Source organism: Nerophis lumbriciformis, linkage group LG08 (assembly GCF_033978685.3).
Source record: "Nerophis lumbriciformis linkage group LG08, RoL_Nlum_v2.1, whole genome shotgun sequence".
NCBI classification, from domain to species: Eukaryota; Metazoa; Chordata; class Actinopteri; order Syngnathiformes; family Syngnathidae; genus Nerophis; species Nerophis lumbriciformis.
The window spans coordinates 23,859,010-23,877,035 of record NC_084555.2 but is presented as its reverse complement, the minus strand read 5'-3'; the positions used below and the strand labels follow the sequence as shown (position 1 = coordinate 23,877,035).

Below are 18,026 nucleotides of genomic sequence, written 5' to 3'. Positions count from 1 at the left end.
AACAATTGATAATGAACAGCCACTAATATTATCATTTGTTCTCAACTACCTTGACTGTTGCGGTTAACCCTCATTTAAGATTAGTAATACTCAAGACAATAAATGTAGCCATTAATTCCCTGCTGTTACAGGAAGATCTTGGGGGACAGCAGAAAGCCGTTAAAAAGAGATAGCGACAAATAATAACAAGGTTAAAGGTTTTGCTATCATTTAAAAGTGAAAAAGATAGATGTTTCCATTGTCAAAAAGCTGCATTTTACAATAGCACTAAATTACTGATGCAGCACATTACTATAAAACATCCTACATGTTTAAGAGCAGCAAACAAGCAGAAACAAGGTAAAAGTCTATACTTGCATAACATGTATTTTATTGAAACACATACTGGCATGTGAGGACTTATTAGCATCTACAATTTGTATGTTAATGGTAACGAGTTGATTGTCGAAAAATCAAACACTACTCCTCCGATTAAAAAAAAGTTAAAGTTAAAGTACCAATGATTGTCACACACACACGAGGTGTGGGGAAATTATTCTCAGCATTTGACCCATCACCCTTGATCACCCCCTGGGAGGTGAGGGGAGCAGTGAGCAGCAGCGGTGGCCGCGCCCGGGAATCATTTTTGGTGATTTAACCCCCAATTCCAACCCTTGATGCTGAGTGACAAGCAGGGAGGTAATGGGTCCCATTTTTATAGTCTTTGGTATGACTCGGCCGGGGTTTGAACTCACAACCTACCGATCTCAGGGTGGACACTCTAACCACTAGGCCACTGAGTAGGTAATACCTTTTCGAATGTGTCTGTGTTAAATTGTTAAATACATTGTCACTCAATTTATCCTATTTCATTATTTATATTTTTGTTGAGTTTGGTTCTTTAAAACTTCAAATATTCTTAATTGTATGAATTATATATTACCTGCTCCATATTTATCTGGCTACACTGAGTTTTTTTTATTGTTTTTTTTTTTGTTTTGTTTTTTTTGTTTTTAATATAAGCAATACAATATGGGATGACTTGTCTTGAAGGATGTTCATTCAGTTAGTTAATTTTGTAGAAAAAAGCAGATAAAAAAATGACACAACTATAGTCATTTCAAATGGCAACATTCTGGCTTTAAGAAACACTAAAAGGAATCAAGAAAATCAATTGTAGAAGTCAATAACAGCTTAATTTTTAGATTAAGCAAAGTAGAAAATTATGGAATCACTCAATTCTGAGGAAAAAAATATGGCATCACCCTGTACATTTGTATTTCCAGGGGTAATACCTGCATCAGATTTAATGTGTTTGTTAGTCTGCAGTTAAAAATGAGCATTCACACCTTGGAGAGCTGTAGCACCAGGTGGATTGACATGAATCATGGCTCCAACATAAAATACATTAATTCAAACAAATGATCCAAAGACGGTAAATCATCACGCAATGTTGCGAAAGATGTTGATTGTTCACGGTCTGCTGTGTCTAAAATGTGGAACAAGTACAAAACAACATGTGAAGGTTGTAAAAGGCAAACATACTGCTAGACAAAGGAAAACGTCAAAGCGTCAAGACAGAAAACGTAAAGCAAATTTTCTGGAAAACAGAAAATGTACGGCAAAACAAATGAAGAACAAATGGGTGGAAACTAGAGTCACCGTTTGTGACCAAACTGTAAGAAGTTATTTCTTACAGTTTGGTCTCAGATTCCATAATTCCATAATTTTTTTTGACTCCGATCTAAAAATGAAGTTGTGATTCACTACCACCCTTTTATTTTCTTGATTTCTTTTAGTGTTTCTTAAAGCCAGAAAGTTGACATTTGAAATGACTATAGTTTTGTATCATGCCTGTTCCTTAATTTGTTTCTACAAAATTAAACAACTGAATGAACATTCTCCAAGACCGATGACTCCATAATTTTTTCCAGGGGTTGTATATAAAGATGCTACCGTGGTAAAAGTGCAATTTCAATGTAATGTGCATTTATAAGAAAAAATAAAGGTCAGCAGAAAAATCCTTGTTTATTTCAAATATTTTCCCTGAATGTCACATTAAGGCTAGAAAGTGTGTTTTAATTGATTACTCAATTAATCAAACACATTAATCAATAGATTACTTGATTACGAATATAATCGATAGCTGCTGCCCTAATTAAATCTGTTAATTTATTTTATATTTATATAAATATATATTCATATTATTATATTATTATTATATATTTTATTAATTCTGCTAATGAATAAAAGTGCTAAAGTGCTGAGACTGATGCACAGAGTGAACCCTTTTGTACCCTGTTTAAAAGCACGATATGAAGAAAACAGACAATTTATCGATGACAGCAAGGTTATCGAGTTCATTTATCATCCGATAAATTGATTTATTACTAGCTGTATAACGTATTATATTACAGGATGTAGTGTTGTCGCTTTTATTGTGAATGCCAGTTTGTTTTGGAGCACTTTAAGAATGTAATGTGTGACATTGAGACAAAGCTATACTTCCATCCATTCATTTTCTGCCGCTTGTCCCTCTCGGGGTCGCGGGTGGCTGGAGCCTATCCTAGCTGCACTCAGGCGGAAGGCGGGGTACACCCTGGACATGTCACCACCTAATACACCACACATAGACAGACAACCTTCCCACTCACATTCACACACTAGGGCCAATTTAGTGCTGCCAATCAACCTATCCCCAGGTGCATGTCTTTGGAAGTGGGAGGAAGCCGGAGTACCCGGAGAGAACCTACGCAGTCACAAGAAGAAAATCCTACAAACTGAAATGTGTTATTAGTCTTTCATTATGTTCTTGTATTGCATATTTATCATTGTATTTTTAACGTCCTTTGTGTGTTCTGTGTACAGTGAGTGATTAGTTCTAGGTATAAGATCCAACTTACACTAACTCACTGTCTAGGACTAGAAGAGGTTCGTAAGCCGAAAACCACGTGTGCTTTAACTAAGGTTGTATAGTATACCGGTACTAATAAAGTACCGCGGTACTAATGAATTCAAAACAGTACTATTTTTCATCCGAATGCTGCTGTGCGGCGGTGACGTCCAGAACGGAGGAGCATGTTGAGTGTGTCAGCGCACACACACACAGCAAAAAAAAAACACGAGGACAGGGAAAAATGGCAAATAAAGGCAATTCCAGAGGTTAGTAAAGAGGGTGCGTGAAGCGCAATATGAAGGTATTTAGGCTTCAAAACTATCTATAAAGATGACGCTTTAAACACAGAAGTGCCACGCTGCAAGCGCTGCTTTAAAACATGCCTCGGCAAAGGTGGCATGATTATAATATTACCACCTTTGCTTCAACTTAGCTAAACAATTAAATAACAAGCAGTCAGATCGACATGCCATTAAGTTAACTAGCTCCTCTGTGGTGTACATATATACTGATGCATAGACACGCACACAGCTGTTTGGCTTGATGCCAAATATTAGCGGAGTCCAAACCGCCCACGCAACGTAAAGTAATGCAAGAGAAATGACTGAATTTTGTGACAAGTTCCTACAATTTGTGTTTTATCTTTAACATTGTGTATTTTGCCCGCTACATGGCTTATCTGTGTACAATAACTTTTAGCCGTAGTATTGTTTTTAGTATTTACTAATGATTTTATGTTTCTTAAAGCACAGACCAAGAGTAGCAACCATAAATCATGAAGCAAAACGTCAATTAGGCTTTCTAGTATATTGTAACCTAATCCTAGATTAAGGCAGGCTATATGTAATATATCAAATTATACATTTTTCTTTGCGTGCAACAAGAAAAGCCAAGTGTGTTTAATGCCTTTTAATTTGTATTTAAATCTTCTAAAATTGTTTTTTGAGTCAAATAAAAAACATATGTTTTTTTGTTAAAATGAAGCCAAAAAATTTTTTTTTTTGTGGTCCACTTTATTTTAATAAGTATCGAAAAGTATCAAAATACATTTTGGTACCGGCCCCAAAATATTGGTGGTATCGGGACAACCCGAGTTTTAACTTTTCTATGTGACAGGCAAATGCTAGCTTGCGTTTGATGAATCTGACAAAAATACACACCTCCCATGTTGCTGATGAGGATTAGTAGTGTGTGAAGGTTTTTAACACACTCTTCTGTGTTCTGAAGAACCTCCTTCTCTCTTTGCAGCCACACGCTCAGCAACAAACCCTGAACAAAAACTGTTTTTAGACCTCAATGACAAAAAAAAAAAAAAAGATATTTGGATGTATTGTCTTACTAGTAGCTGCTGCGGACTGATGCTAGCCTGCTGCAGTTTGTCACAAATGTTTTGCGGTAGGCTTTTACCACACAGGCAAGCCCAGAAAACAAAGCTCCCTACACAGAATACATTAAAGTGAACCCACAATCTTTCCTTCAGTCCTGTTGACCATAAAACTGCTGATTTGCATATTAATGAAATTATGAAATTATACTATCGACCCCCAACAGAATTATTAACCTTGTTTATGAAAGCTATTAGAGATCCAAATAAATATAAATAAACAAAATTAAAAAGAAAAAGAAAAAGGGAGTTATTGTCAAATTAGAAAGGGCAATGCAAAGAGAAATAACTACCTAACTGAATCCATTCGGTTTCAGATCGGCGGATGAGCCTCAACTGTCCATCCTCTGTGCATTCAATCTGGGAGAGGAAGGCCTGGGCAGACAAGGGTGTGTCTGGTGCGTCTTGGACAAAGGACACGCTGGGTCTCGAAGTGAGCTTGGCATAGCGTTGTAAGACAGGACTAACGCGGGTCAATTCCCCCTCTATGCCGTCAAGGGAGCCCACCTGGTAAAGAAACAATTCAAATAATGTACATTACATACATTAAAAACAACACATTCTTTATCATCATTTTAGTAATCAGTGAGGGTGTCCAATATATAACCTATATTGTAGCTTACTAGCCTAGAGTATTGGCCGATACAAATATTGATATTAGATATTGATATTAGCACAAATCATAGATTCGGTACTTTTATTATTTTATTATTGGAATGTTAGAATGATCAAGTGAAATTACTCAATCAGAGAACAATGGTAGTTACTAACCTAATTATTATTAACCATCTGGAATTGACTTATGTTTTCTTTGAAAAGGGAACCACACGTTTTAATTTTTTTTGCCTATTGTTCGCAATACTTATGAAACAAGACCAAAGGATGGCTTTTGCGTCAGAACCCGAATTGCTTTAACATTTTGTAATACACAACACAATGTGATAGGACAATAATCTGTACTGAATGAAAAACATGAACAATCATACTACAGTATCTGTAAAGTATTATTTGTACACAGCTACCTTGACAGTGTATGTCGTTGTAATAACAGTTGTTCGGTTGGTCAAGCTGGCCAGAAACGTTTTTTTTCCCCAGCTGATTTTGGGTATGCACGCCATTTATGTCGCCATATCTTGGCTTCAAGTTCTATCCACATTTGCAGTGTCAAATCACGTCGGTCATGACTCTTTTGGCTTTCGTCTGCTCCAACGTTGCACCCTCTCTTCGCGCTCCCTTAGCTTCTTTAACCAGTAGTTGCTCTTCCATATATTCAGGTTAAAAAAGATAAGGTTGTGAATCCTCATTTGTCCAAAAATAGCCATCTTCGTTGTCTAGTACCAAGTCTGCCTTTATTACAACACACTCATTTGTTGCCGGAAGTCAGAAGTGAGTTGCTATGGGAACAGAAATAAATGCGCTGAGGAAATAAATTCCGGTACTCCATAAAATGACCAAAATACGGTAAATATAGAACATATTACATATTGTTATGAACGTATCTGTTACTACATCATATATTTACTTGCACTTTGTACAAAACCCAAAACCAGTGAAGTTGGCACGTTGTGTAATTCTTAAATAAAAACAGAATACAATGATTTGCAAATCCTTTTCAACTTATATTCAATTGAACACACTGCAAAGACAAAATATTTAATGTTCGAACTGAGAAACTTAATTTTTTTTTTTGCAAATAATCATTAACTTAGAATTTAATGGCAGCAACACATTGCAAAAAAGTTGGCACAGGGGCATTTTTACCACTGTTTTACATGGCCTTTCCTTTTAACAACACTCAGTAAACGTTTGGGAACTGAGGACACCAATTTTTGAAGCTTTTCAGGTGGAATTCTCTATACAGCTTAAGTTGTTTAACAGTCTGGGGTCTCCGTTGTAGTATTTTAGGCTTCATATTGTGCCACACATTTTCAATTGGAGACAGGTCTGGACTACAGGCAGGCCAGTCTAGTAGCCGCACTCTTTTACGATGAAGCCACGCTGTTGTAACACGTGGCTTGACATTGTCTCGCTGAAATAAGCAGGGGCGTCCATGACAACGTTGCCTGGATGGCAACATATGTTGCTCCAAAACCTGTATGTACTTTTCAGCATTATTGGTGCCTTCACAGATGTCTAAGTTACCCATGCCTTGGGCACTAACTCACCCCCATTCCATCATAGATGCTGGCTTTTGAACTTTGCGCCTATACCAGATGGTTATTTACCTCTTGGGGCGGTATAGCTCGGTTGGTAGAGCGGCCGTGCCATCAACCTGAGGGTTGCAGGTTCGATCCCCGCTTCCGCCATCCTAGTCACTGCCGTTGTGTCCTTGGGCAAGACACTTTATCCACCTGCTCCCAGTGCCAGCCACACTGGTTTAAATGTAACTTAGATATTGGGTTTTCACTATGTAAAGCGCTTTGAGTCACTAGAGAAAAGCGCTATATAAATATAATTCACTTCACTTCACTCTTTGTTCCGGAGGACAGGACATCTACAGTTTCCAAAAACAATTTGAAATGTGGACTCGTCAGACCACAGAACCCTTTTACACATTGCATCAGTCCATCTTAGATGAGCTAGGGCCCAGCGAAGCCGGCGGAGTTTCTGGGTGTTGTTGATAAATGGTTTTCGCTTTGCATAGTACGGTAGTTTTAATTTGCACTTACAGATGTAGCGATGAACTGTATTTAGTGACAGTGGTTTTCTGAAATATTCCTGGGCCCATGTGGTGATATCCTTTACACACTGATGTCGCTTTTTGATTCAGTACCGCCTGAAAGATCGAAGGTCAAGGGCATTCAATGTTGGTTTTCAGCCTTGCTGCTTACATGCAGTGATTTCTCCAGATCTTCTGAACCTTTTGATGATATTACGGACCGTAGATGGTGAAATCCCTAAATTTTTTGCAATAGCTCATTGAGAAATGTTGTTCTTAAACTGTTCAACAATTTGCTCATGCATTTGTTCACAAAGTGGTGACCCTCACCCCATCCTTGTTTGTGAATGACTGAGCATTTCATGGAAGCTGCTTTTATACACAATCATGGCACCCACCTGTTCCCAATTAGCCCGTTCACCGGTGGGATGTTCCAAATAAGTGTTTGATGAGCATTCCTCAACTTTCTCAGTGCTTTTTTGAAACATGTTGCAGGCATCAAATTCCAAATGAGCTAATATTTGCAAAAAATAAAGTTTTCCAGTTTGAAAGTATCTTGTCTTTGCAGTCTATTCAATTGAATATAGGTTGAAAAGGATTTGTCAATCATTGTATTTTGTTTTCATTTATGATTTACACAACGTGCCAATTTCACTGGTTTTTGGTTTTGTATATAGGAGGTTGATGGATAGATTTGAAGTTGTTTGAGAGGGCTTTGAAGGCTACAACAGTGGCCCCCAATAGCTACATCTTGCAAGCGTAACTTTAGACACGCTTTAGACATTTATTAATTTTGTGTGCGCTGGTAGCCTTGGGGCGCTGCCCTTTTGATGACATCACTTCGGCCATTTTGGAGACGAAGCCCCCCACGTCACATCCTGTTTACGCAGAAAATTCATTGAGGCCACTTCTCAGTGCTTCAGCATGTGTGTTTCTTTTCTTGCCATTCACCAAGTTTTGTATATTTTGCTTATTCAATATGGGTTCAATAAAGTCAACAAACCAGCCTGGAAAGAAGGACTTGAACTTAGAGAGGAGAGGGAACCCAACCACACTTCCACTCTTGCCCGCGCTCCCTTCTTTGCCTCGTGACAGGACTTTGCGACGGCACGTGGTCTGCCATTCGCGGACAGCCAGGTAAAAATAATTTTACTTTTTAACTTTTTTTTAATGATTGGAGCAATCGTTGACATTTTTGAGAGCACCAAAGAGACACTTAAGTGTGTGCGTGCATTGACAATTTAGCTTGCTGTTGCTGCTGTGGTGTTTTGCTCATGACCCAGTAAGTTGAATTATGCGAAAAAGTTTGTTACTGGATGCTTTCTAACGCTGTTCTGCCTCGGAGAATTTTAGATGTAAGCAGATGTAATTTGCTACTTGTTTTTTTGCTGCTATGGGACAGATATCTGATATTGATATCAGGATCAGGACACCCCGAGTAGTTATTATACTTCCTCAAGAAGAACATTCGTGTCATTGTGCTTGTGTGTTTCCTTACAGGTTGGCAGCACTCAGCAACTGCAGCAATGTGAGCATGCTGGATATCGGTGTAGAGCTGAAGCAGTTTCAGTTGGGAGGAGCATAGCTGTTGTAACAATGGATCCACTTGTTCAGGGTCTGGTACACAAAAATGTTGTATACAAAAAAATACCCAAATCAAAACATAATGTACTCTGCTGAAATAACACTGCCCTTTAGAAGAGTTGTTTCACCTTCCTGTTGCAGATCGCTGAGCAAGGAGCGCATGATGTTTGTGAGACACAGGACTGGGATGTTCTTACTAGACAGCAGAGACTCCAAAGCCTAGAAGTCAAACTAGACTTAGTAACATGACTCCTGTATCTGTGTATGTTCTCATTTGGAATCCATCCATCCATTTTCTACCGCTTATCCCTTTCGGGGTCGCGGGGGGTGCTGAAGCCTATCTCAGCTGCAATCGGGCGGAAGGTGGGGTACACCCTGGACAAGTCGCCACCTCATCGCAGGGCCAACACAGATAGATAGACAACATTCACACTTTCATTCACACACTAGGGCCAATTTAGTGTTGCCATTCAACCTATGCCCAGGTGCATGTCTTTGGAGGTGGGAGGAAGCCGGAGTACCAATCATACCTCTTTTTTCATGGAGGAGTGCTTAATATCTAGCAGCACGTTTTTGGCTTCATTTTCCAAAATATCTGAGAAGAAAAGAAAATAACAAATAGTAATGTTTGTCAAAGACCGAAATCAGCGAAGTGAGTCTTACGGTCTCAATGGATGCTGTTGTGTCTTACCAGTTTCCAAATCGCTGCTCCTAAGTATTGTTGTTAGTCTCTTTAATAAATGCATATCTTTAGCTCCTTCACTTTTCTTGTCACTGTAATGAAGATGGCCATATGTCATTAACATCAATCCAAATGTATTTCAATGTAATAAACATGTGATTGCTACAATTGAGTTTAGACTTATTTTTGTTACTTCTCTGTAGTAATAATTTAGAAAATAATAAATCAGGCGACCCTTAAATAACTACAAAATAAAGCACTGATCAATGTGTGTAAATGAAACTAGTTTGTAGGACTACCTGAGGGCCAGATGGAAGGGAACAGTTACAGTCCTCAGTGCTCCTGTGATGGGATCAAACAGACATACTTGTTGGGTGTGGAGCTGCCAGCCCTGACTGGTCACACTGTTCACCCCTAGCAGACGGTAACCAGCATACAGCAACCTGGATTTAAACACGCATACAGATTTTAGAATTTAATAGTGTACCTGTTGTGTCAGTGAAATGGCTTGTGTGTGTGTGTGTGTGTGTGTGTGTGTGTGTGTGTGTGTGTGTGTGTGTGTGTGTGTGTGTACCTGCAGTGTTTTCCCACAGTGAAGGCACCAACTCGAGGCCCGTGCTGCATCGCCCATATTTCCAGGATCCCCCTGCGGGGAGCGTAGATCACCAAGAACAGCGCGTGGCGTCTGGGCAGGGAAGCTGAGGCTGAGTTTTCGCAACTGATTCGCTCCTCTGGAACATGCAACCAACCCAGCTGGGCATCTCTGTAACCTTTTAGTAAAAACACACGTATTTTTGCATGACAGAGACATGACACAAAATAGCAGTCCAAGAGAAAATCATTAGTCAGCTTCCCCTGGACACAACAGTTCCAATTCCTGTCCTTCAGTAGGCAATTAGGGACAAACAAAAATACTTAACGGTTACATCACCCCTCTTAAAAAAGCTGACTCATTTGATCACTATCTTTAATGATTTACTTTATCATTATTTTGTATCACTTACTATACCTCTGTGCATACTTTTCTTTTCTATAACAATATGTAAACTTGTGAATACATTTTCTAATGTGTGTAAATCATGTCTATTACGGTTTATAAAGCACGCACTGAACAACTGTAAGAGTGCACACTTAAAAACAGTACACCTAAAAAAAAATAAGACTATGATTGCGGTGATTTTTAAGAATGAGTCAGGATTATGGACATATAATTAGTTGATGTAAAAGCTGTTATGATGCTATTTAATGACTGTAGCTTTAGATAAAACTAGGGCTGTCCTGATTAACATTTTGGCCTCTAAACGGATCTGATTTTTTGGGCGTCATATCCGATTTCAAGTCCCGATCCGATACTTTGACTATAGATTACAAAACTCAAAATGTATTATAACAAACAACGATAGCAAGCACAATCAAATTTTTTACAAATTTTAATTTGCTAGTATTGTGGTAAATCAGATGATCTATAAAATTAGTGGTAATAAATACTACGTAAGTTTTTTTTCAAAACTAAATAAAGGCAAAAACTACTATTGGTTCCTATTTAAATCATTTGGATTTTGCCCTCAAAGCCTTCCTGTATCCAGAGAATTACTCCCGAGTTGAAAAACAGTAACAAAAACAACCCAAAAATGATTTTGTAATAATAAAGACTAAAAAAATATCGCTCTAAGCACTCTAGTATCATTTATATACTGATACTACACTAGGTATTGATACTATCTACATCTGGATCGATCACACCTTCTTTACATTAAAGCTTTAGCGGTTAGCTTCTTGTGTTGTCCTGCTCAGTGTGTGTGTGTAGCATACTTAGCCATTAATTTTCCTACAGTCCTCCAGTGATAAGGGTACATGGAAGAAACGTAGTTTATTTTCCACCATGGTGGTGAGGATTAGTATCTTAGAAGCGGCTTTGCACCCTAAATAGACAACACGTTCGTTGCAGCATGCTCTCACATTTTACCCTCCTGGTATTCATGCAACTCCTACATGTGTCGAACAAGGAATATAGAAATGTGATTGCGTCTCCCTGAGCGTGCATCCCTTTTGAAGGACTCTTTACCCATGTAAACACTGGGATACAGCTTCGGTAAAGATCTGCGGGGCATGGCAGCTTATCAGCCAATCGCTGATCAGTTAAAAAAAGGCAAGTAACGGCTCCCGATCCAATCCTATCATTGGGATCTGGGCATCTCTGGTATTAACTGTCTTTTTATCTTCCATCTACTTTCTCCTCACCTTTCCACATGCGGATAGCAATCCCTCTGGTCAGGTCCAGCAGTGTAACTCGACCAAAGTCATCTGTCACTCCGGCCAGCGTGTTGCAGGGGGACAGGCAAATTGATTCACCATGACGACGAGAGTCTGGTAGACCAAACCTGAACAGCGGTAAGGATGACAACCGAATATCAACAAGGATCATGCTAATATTTCAGTTTAATTCCAGCAAAAATAAACATGACAACCGTTTTTATATATTTTTTTCTGTTATTCTATGACTGTCACCTGATTCCCAAGGGTGTTGCAGGTTCCACCTTGGGCCTGTTTTTCTGGACTGCTTCATCTTCATTCTTATTCCTGCTCCATCCCAGCCACCCACTGCGGATAGAAATAAGAAACTAAAAAGTACGTAAGATTGATTTAGTCTGGTTGTGTTTGGTACACCAGAGGAGTATTTCCAGCAGTATTATGAACTGTGTCTGTGTATATAAGTAGGTGGGGGCACACAAATATATAACAGCCCATTATAAAAATGTAATTGCGCTAGGTAATACTGCTAATTCAGGGAACCTTTCCCCCCCCAATTAAGCTCTTTGATTTACTTTTCCTTGTTGGCATATGCATGCAAAGGCATCCACACCTGGCTGCACTAAAGAGTGCTGATGTAAGTTTACTGGCCACGGCAAGCGCCACATGAGAGAGAAGAGGCTGGGAGCTTCCCTGGGGACACAAAGAGATAAGGACGATTATGAGATGAGAATAAAAGATTTGTCACTGTCTGGTAAATATTTTCCACACTTATGTAAAGCGTCAACCCTTGCACCTTGACTGCCGGTTCGCATGACACGTCTCACCTCTACTGCGTAGTAAAACCCAGTGTAGGGGCCACCTCCTACGGTGACGCACTGGCTCATGGCAGGGGGGCTGCCTTTTACTGAAGCTTTGAAGCCCCCTAAAATAGAAGCATTCTTCATCTGATCAAACACATTGAGTGTCATCACACCTAGCAGAGGGAGATAGAGAGGATACATTAAAAAACAGATAGAGTAATGTCGGTTTTAAACATACATTTAAATCAACTACTTAATTTGACTGACATTAACAGTGTTCAGTGTGTGGAGGAGAAAGAAAAAAACCTCACATCATTACCCATAATATTCTTTATTGTTCTTTACTGAGGGTAGATAATTGCGTAATATCTGGGCGTTGTTATGATTCCCAGCAATACAATCATTATATTTTAATATGTTGAAGTCGCTGTAAAAGGTTTGGCAGGTTATTAACTTAAACATTTCTAAGGATTATATGATGACTACTTAATAGATAGTCAGAAGTCACAAGACTACGTCCTGTAAAAAATGTGAGTGCCTGCCTGATTTTATTTGTATCTTACTGAAGCACATATCATACAAACGCCTCATAAAAGCGCTAAAATCAACATTATGAAGCTTTTCAAAGCATTACATTTAACAAATAATGACCATTAACATGCTTCCATCCACATTACTGCAATTACAACATTTTCCTTTGAAGAGGTAATTATTTCAAAAGCCAACATGTCATTCCAGTGTATGGATAAAAACACGGCATCTTAGAATAAATAAAGCATTTCCATGTAATTTGGTAATAATATATAAATTATGACAGAAAATGTTTGTTGCAAACCTGTCAGGCAGTCTTTTCTATGCAAGCAAGAACCTCAGACAATATTTATCCACTTATCCTAGTAAAAGCTCTCTCTGTGATTATCTTAGGTACAGTTGTCATTTAGGTCAACCCCCAGATTTTAAATTGTATTTATGTCTCAGATTTATATACTTTTAACTAGTATTGTTAGTCTTTTGTTTTTGGTTTCATGCTTATGGTCATTGTCATGGTGAAAGGTGAAATATCTGCAGCTTTTTGGAATTGGGGACAAAATGGATTAGCATTGGAGTCCCTCCATCTCAAGAACTAGTACCAACTGAAGACAAATAACCCCAAAGCATGTGTTTTTCTTTAAATTTTATCAAGGCTGGATTTTTTCCCCCAGAAAAACCTTTTGGTTCACTTTCTGTATTGACTCTACTAGACACAAGATTGTTAAGGTACCTGAGGTGAGGTATGAGTTGTGTTGTCTTGGTTTAGGTATTATAGTCCTATACCAAATTGAGACCTTGAGTTGATTTTTAGTTTTGATGTGTCACATTATATTGATTTCAATTTACAGTACCTCACAAAAGTGAGTACAGCACTCAGATTTCTGGTTATATTATATATTTTCAAGTTACTACTGCACAAAACAATATAAAGTAATCAGTGAAGAGCTTATATAACACTCTAAATTTAACAATAGTGGAGTAATGACGTCAGTTCCATAGTTGGCCTTGACACATTTGCAAAAAAAATATGTTTAGAGACTACAACCAAACTTTTTTTTGTTGTTGTTTCTTATGTTTTATCTCTGGCAGGCCAGGTGCAAAAATTAATATTATGGGAAATGACTGCCAGATTCAGTGGGAAAAAAAATACATATAGACAACTTGTTAATGAACTTTCTGTTGGCTATGGGTCCTTTACGCTTAAGGCCATAGTTAGTTTTCTTGATTTATTATAAAAACAGTAAAAATGTGGGAGCATTGAAAACATTAGCCAGGTTATTAAATTAATTAAGGTTCATTTCATTCTAGATTTTTAAGATTAATTGTGTATATTGTTTAGATAATTTTTCACTTGGTCTTGTATGATCTTCGTAACCTTGCTGAGGTACATTCTTATGCACGCTGTAACAGTATTATATGTCAGTGAAAAAAGAAAAAAAATTCTATGAAAAACAAATATATTTAGACATCATCATTGAACAAAGAGAGCACAGTCTACCAAGTCAAATTCCTTGTATGTTAAAAATATTTGGTTGGCCAATAAAGCTGATTCTGATATTGCTAAAACATGGTTGCACAATACTGTACATCAGGTTTATTTGTGTGAAAAGCTTACCCACACTACAGTGGTCTATAATAGTGTCCATGTCCTGCAGACCCCACTTCTTATAGGCCAAAGGAGGAGGCTGAACCACATCACTACCTGCAGCTGCAGCTAGATGTACAATGATACAAAGAGGACTTCAAATATAGATGGTGGTATTTAATGACATAGGAAAGACCCTTCACCAAAGAACAGTGGAACAGTGATTATCATTAATAATCAACCCCCTAAGCCAGGAGCCGTGATTTGTATTTAAACTGTTCAAAGCACATATTCTTGCATGCATACAGTAAAACCCACACAGTGTGTGTGTGAAAATGGCTCATTTGTGTCTAAATATTTAGTGAGTAACCCCCGATTATCTGAAAAAGAAAAGTGGAACAGTACCTCTTGCCACCTGGTTACGACAAGCACGCAGAGACTGGAAGAGGCTGAACCCATCTATAGTAACCAGAGCAGCAGGGTACAGGATGCTCAACTCTTCGTGCTGTGATAAAGAAAAAGAAAAATCATTCCAAGAAGGGATGGGCGATACAGCTTAAAATCTATATCGCGATACATATTGCAGCCTCCCGCAATATTGATTATATTATTTGGTATATAAATGATAATAGAATAATTTCAAAACGGGTTACAAAGGCTCCTAATATGGCTGCTGACGTGTGCGGTAACATATAGCGTAATTTTCATTTTTTGTTAAACCTCTAATCTACTTGCTAATTTACTGTTAAGAGCAGGTTACTTTCTGTTGTAAAATGGTTCTATCAGCCCTTCTGTTAAAATGTACTAAACATTTATTTTCTGTTGTTTGGATACTTTACATTAGCTTTGGGCGATACTACAATTGATCCAATACCAAGTAATTACAGGGGCAGTATTGGTCATATCAATGCTGATACTTCAAACTTTTTGAAGGTCATTGGATGACTCAGCACACAGGATGGCGGTGTAACAATAAAACATTTATATTTAAATTATCTTCTTGTTCCACTTTATTACATACAATATTTGGAGGAAAATAAAGGCACTAGTGCAAAATAACTAAACATAAGCAAAAACTATTATTGGCTCCGATTTAAATCCTTTGGTTTTTGCACCAACAATCTTCCTGTGTTCAGGGATGTATTTCCTGAGTTTGTAAACAATTCCAAAAATTAAAAGATTATTTTGTGATAATAAAATATCAATCTGATCACTGAATCAATCAATCTGATCACATATACATGTATGGTACTATAATTGGTATCGGTACTGTCAATATTGGTATTGAAGTGAGGATTACGGATGTAGCTTTTGCACTGTGGAGGGACGCTAGCCGCTAACAAGGACCCTACATTGCGGACACTGTCGTTCGCTTGTCTTTGTCAAATTACCGGGAAACAGACAGAATATGTAATCAACATGCATTATCATGATATGTCAATAGACGTCAAAAGACCTCCATCATCAGCCAAGTTTATACAATTTATATCGTATGTATCGCGCAACCCTTATTCCAAGTAAATACCCAAAATATTTTATTCCTCTGCTACCTGCTCAGTTACACCAGAATGGCGAGGGATCTCATACGTTCGACACTTCAGCCGTAGAACTGGGTCCTCGTGAAGCAGCTGGGCCAGAAGAAGAACCCCATTCTAAAAAAACAAAAAAAAACACCATTAAGTTTTATATTTCCAACATTGGAAAAAAAAAACACAAATTAATAGGGAACAACTTTCATTTTAATGCTTGTACCAACACTATTTCAGTGCAGTTAGGGATATCGAATGAAGATGGGAGAAAGGGACAAGTACCTCTGTATAAAAGCGGACGTAGCCAGAAGTGAAACCCACAACAACACATGTCCAGTCAGGCCGTCCAGTGGAGCTTCTAAAAAAAAAAACACACACAAACTTTCCGTTAAAGGCACCTTTTGCTACTTGTATACAATAAATGAGGGGTTCTTCAAAAATACTACAAACTCACCTTTTCTGACTTGCCAGTGGTATACATATGGCACTGCTCACACACTCTCTGCAGAGATTAATTACACACAAACAGTAAAAAAAATGTAGAGTAGTTTAACAATGAAGGTACTATGATGTCAATAATTTCACCCAGGAAAAGGTTATTTCTATTTCCATTAATTTATATGTCATTATTTTTCTTAAAATTTCAAACCTATCACAAGTGGACAAGTGTCCAGGTCTCCAGGAATAAAAAGTGTTACACTGTAAATCAACTTGTATTTGTTCCATCCATCCATTTTCTACCGCTTTTCCCTCTCGGGGTCACAGGGACTTGTATTTGTATTTTACATTATAGTTTCAAGTCAGCATGGTAGGGCAGAGGTTAGTGCGTGTGCATCATAATAAGTAGGTCCTGGGTTCAATCCCCGGGCTCAGGGTCTTTCTGTGTGGAGTTTGCATGTTCTCCTCGTGACTGCGTGGGTGCCCTCCGGGTACTCCGGCTTCCTCCCACCTCCAAAGACATGCACCTGGGCATAGATTGATTGGCAACACTAAATTGGCCCTAGTGTGTGAATATGAGTGTGAATGTTGTCTGTCTATCTGTGTTGGCACTGTAATGAGGCAGCGACTTGTCCAGGGTGTAACCCACCTTCCACCTGAATGCAGCTGAGATAGGCGCCAGCACCCCCCGCGAACCCGAAAGGGACAAGCGGTAGAAAATGGATGGATGGATGGATTTAAGGATACCGTAATGGTCTGGTTGTACTGTACATGTTGATGTTCAAGAATGCATCTTGCATGATTGGTAATGGTAGGGTTGGCAATAAAGCTTTATAACAGCATCAGCATCTTTATCAGTCTATCGGGACACTACAATACCTTTCAAATCTGAATCGTTCTATAAATTGTGCCATGTCAATTATGGTCATGGTCATTTCAAGTAAACAAAATAGCACATCCTAATTCTGACTTGGTGGAATCATTTTGAGTCTTTCAATGTTTTCTATTACAAAAGTTTGTAAATCGTTAATGTGAAGGAAATTGTAACACAGCCAAGTGCAGATGTCTGCGCCTCCACCACCAACAAAAAAGCTGTCAACCTTAGGGAATCACTGTATGGATATTTGTTTTTGGTTTTAAAGTCACTGCTATTTCTTCTCACCCTTCATCGGTGCTGAGCGTTCCACTCCAAGACACATCCAAAGTCATCTCATCTTTGCCACCACTATCCGTTCTCCACTTGGCTGTAAGAATCGGGAGTTTACACAGAGAAATAGAACTCACCTGTTGACCAAGACATGTTCCATGTAGGGCTGGGCGTTCAATAATATACATAAATAATTGAACCCTTTACCTCAAGTTTTAAATCACCAGTAAAGTGAAAAATCAAGTGGACTTTATATGCTTAATTGTGTTTCATTGTATCCATTAAACCAGTGGTCCCCAACCTTTATGTAGCTGCGGACCAGTCAACGCTTGAAAATTTTTCCCACAGATCGGGTTTGTTTTTTTTGTTTTTATGTTTTATTTTGGTCATGAAGAAATACAATCATGTGTGCTTACGGACTGTATCCCTGCAGACTGTATTGATACATAATGTATATATTGTGTTTTTTATGTTGATTTAATAAAAAAAATGAAAAAAAATAAAAAAAATGTTGTTGTTTTTTTAATTTGTTGTGCGACCTGGTACCAATCGGTACACG

General features: G+C 38.3%; 1 protein-coding gene across 1 annotated transcript in view; it reads right to left on the bottom strand.

Moving 5' to 3' along the window:
• rab3gap2 (RAB3 GTPase activating protein subunit 2 (non-catalytic)) overlaps window positions 1–18,026 on the bottom strand; it is a 41,699-nt gene that overhangs the window by 18,238 nt on the left and 5,435 nt on the right. The window contains exons 4-22 of the mRNA XM_061968503.1: window positions 17,483–17,564; window positions 16,337–16,384; window positions 16,165–16,240; window positions 15,904–16,005; window positions 14,759–14,858; window positions 14,384–14,482; window positions 12,262–12,410; window positions 12,048–12,127; window positions 11,693–11,785; window positions 11,426–11,565; window positions 9,759–9,954; window positions 9,484–9,627; window positions 9,194–9,276; window positions 9,033–9,097; window positions 8,631–8,721; window positions 8,417–8,535; window positions 4,553–4,766; window positions 4,215–4,312; window positions 4,036–4,144 (exon numbers count right to left, since the gene is read on the bottom strand). Of these exons, the coding sequence (XP_061824487.1) occupies window positions 4,036–4,144; window positions 4,215–4,312; window positions 4,553–4,766; window positions 8,417–8,535; window positions 8,631–8,721; window positions 9,033–9,097; window positions 9,194–9,276; window positions 9,484–9,627; window positions 9,759–9,954; window positions 11,426–11,565; window positions 11,693–11,785; window positions 12,048–12,127; window positions 12,262–12,410; window positions 14,384–14,482; window positions 14,759–14,858; window positions 15,904–16,005; window positions 16,165–16,240; window positions 16,337–16,384; window positions 17,483–17,564 (2,088 nt within the window). The remainder of the gene's footprint in view (window positions 1–4,035; window positions 4,145–4,214; window positions 4,313–4,552; window positions 4,767–8,416; window positions 8,536–8,630; window positions 8,722–9,032; window positions 9,098–9,193; window positions 9,277–9,483; window positions 9,628–9,758; window positions 9,955–11,425; window positions 11,566–11,692; window positions 11,786–12,047; window positions 12,128–12,261; window positions 12,411–14,383; window positions 14,483–14,758; window positions 14,859–15,903; window positions 16,006–16,164; window positions 16,241–16,336; window positions 16,385–17,482; window positions 17,565–18,026) is intronic.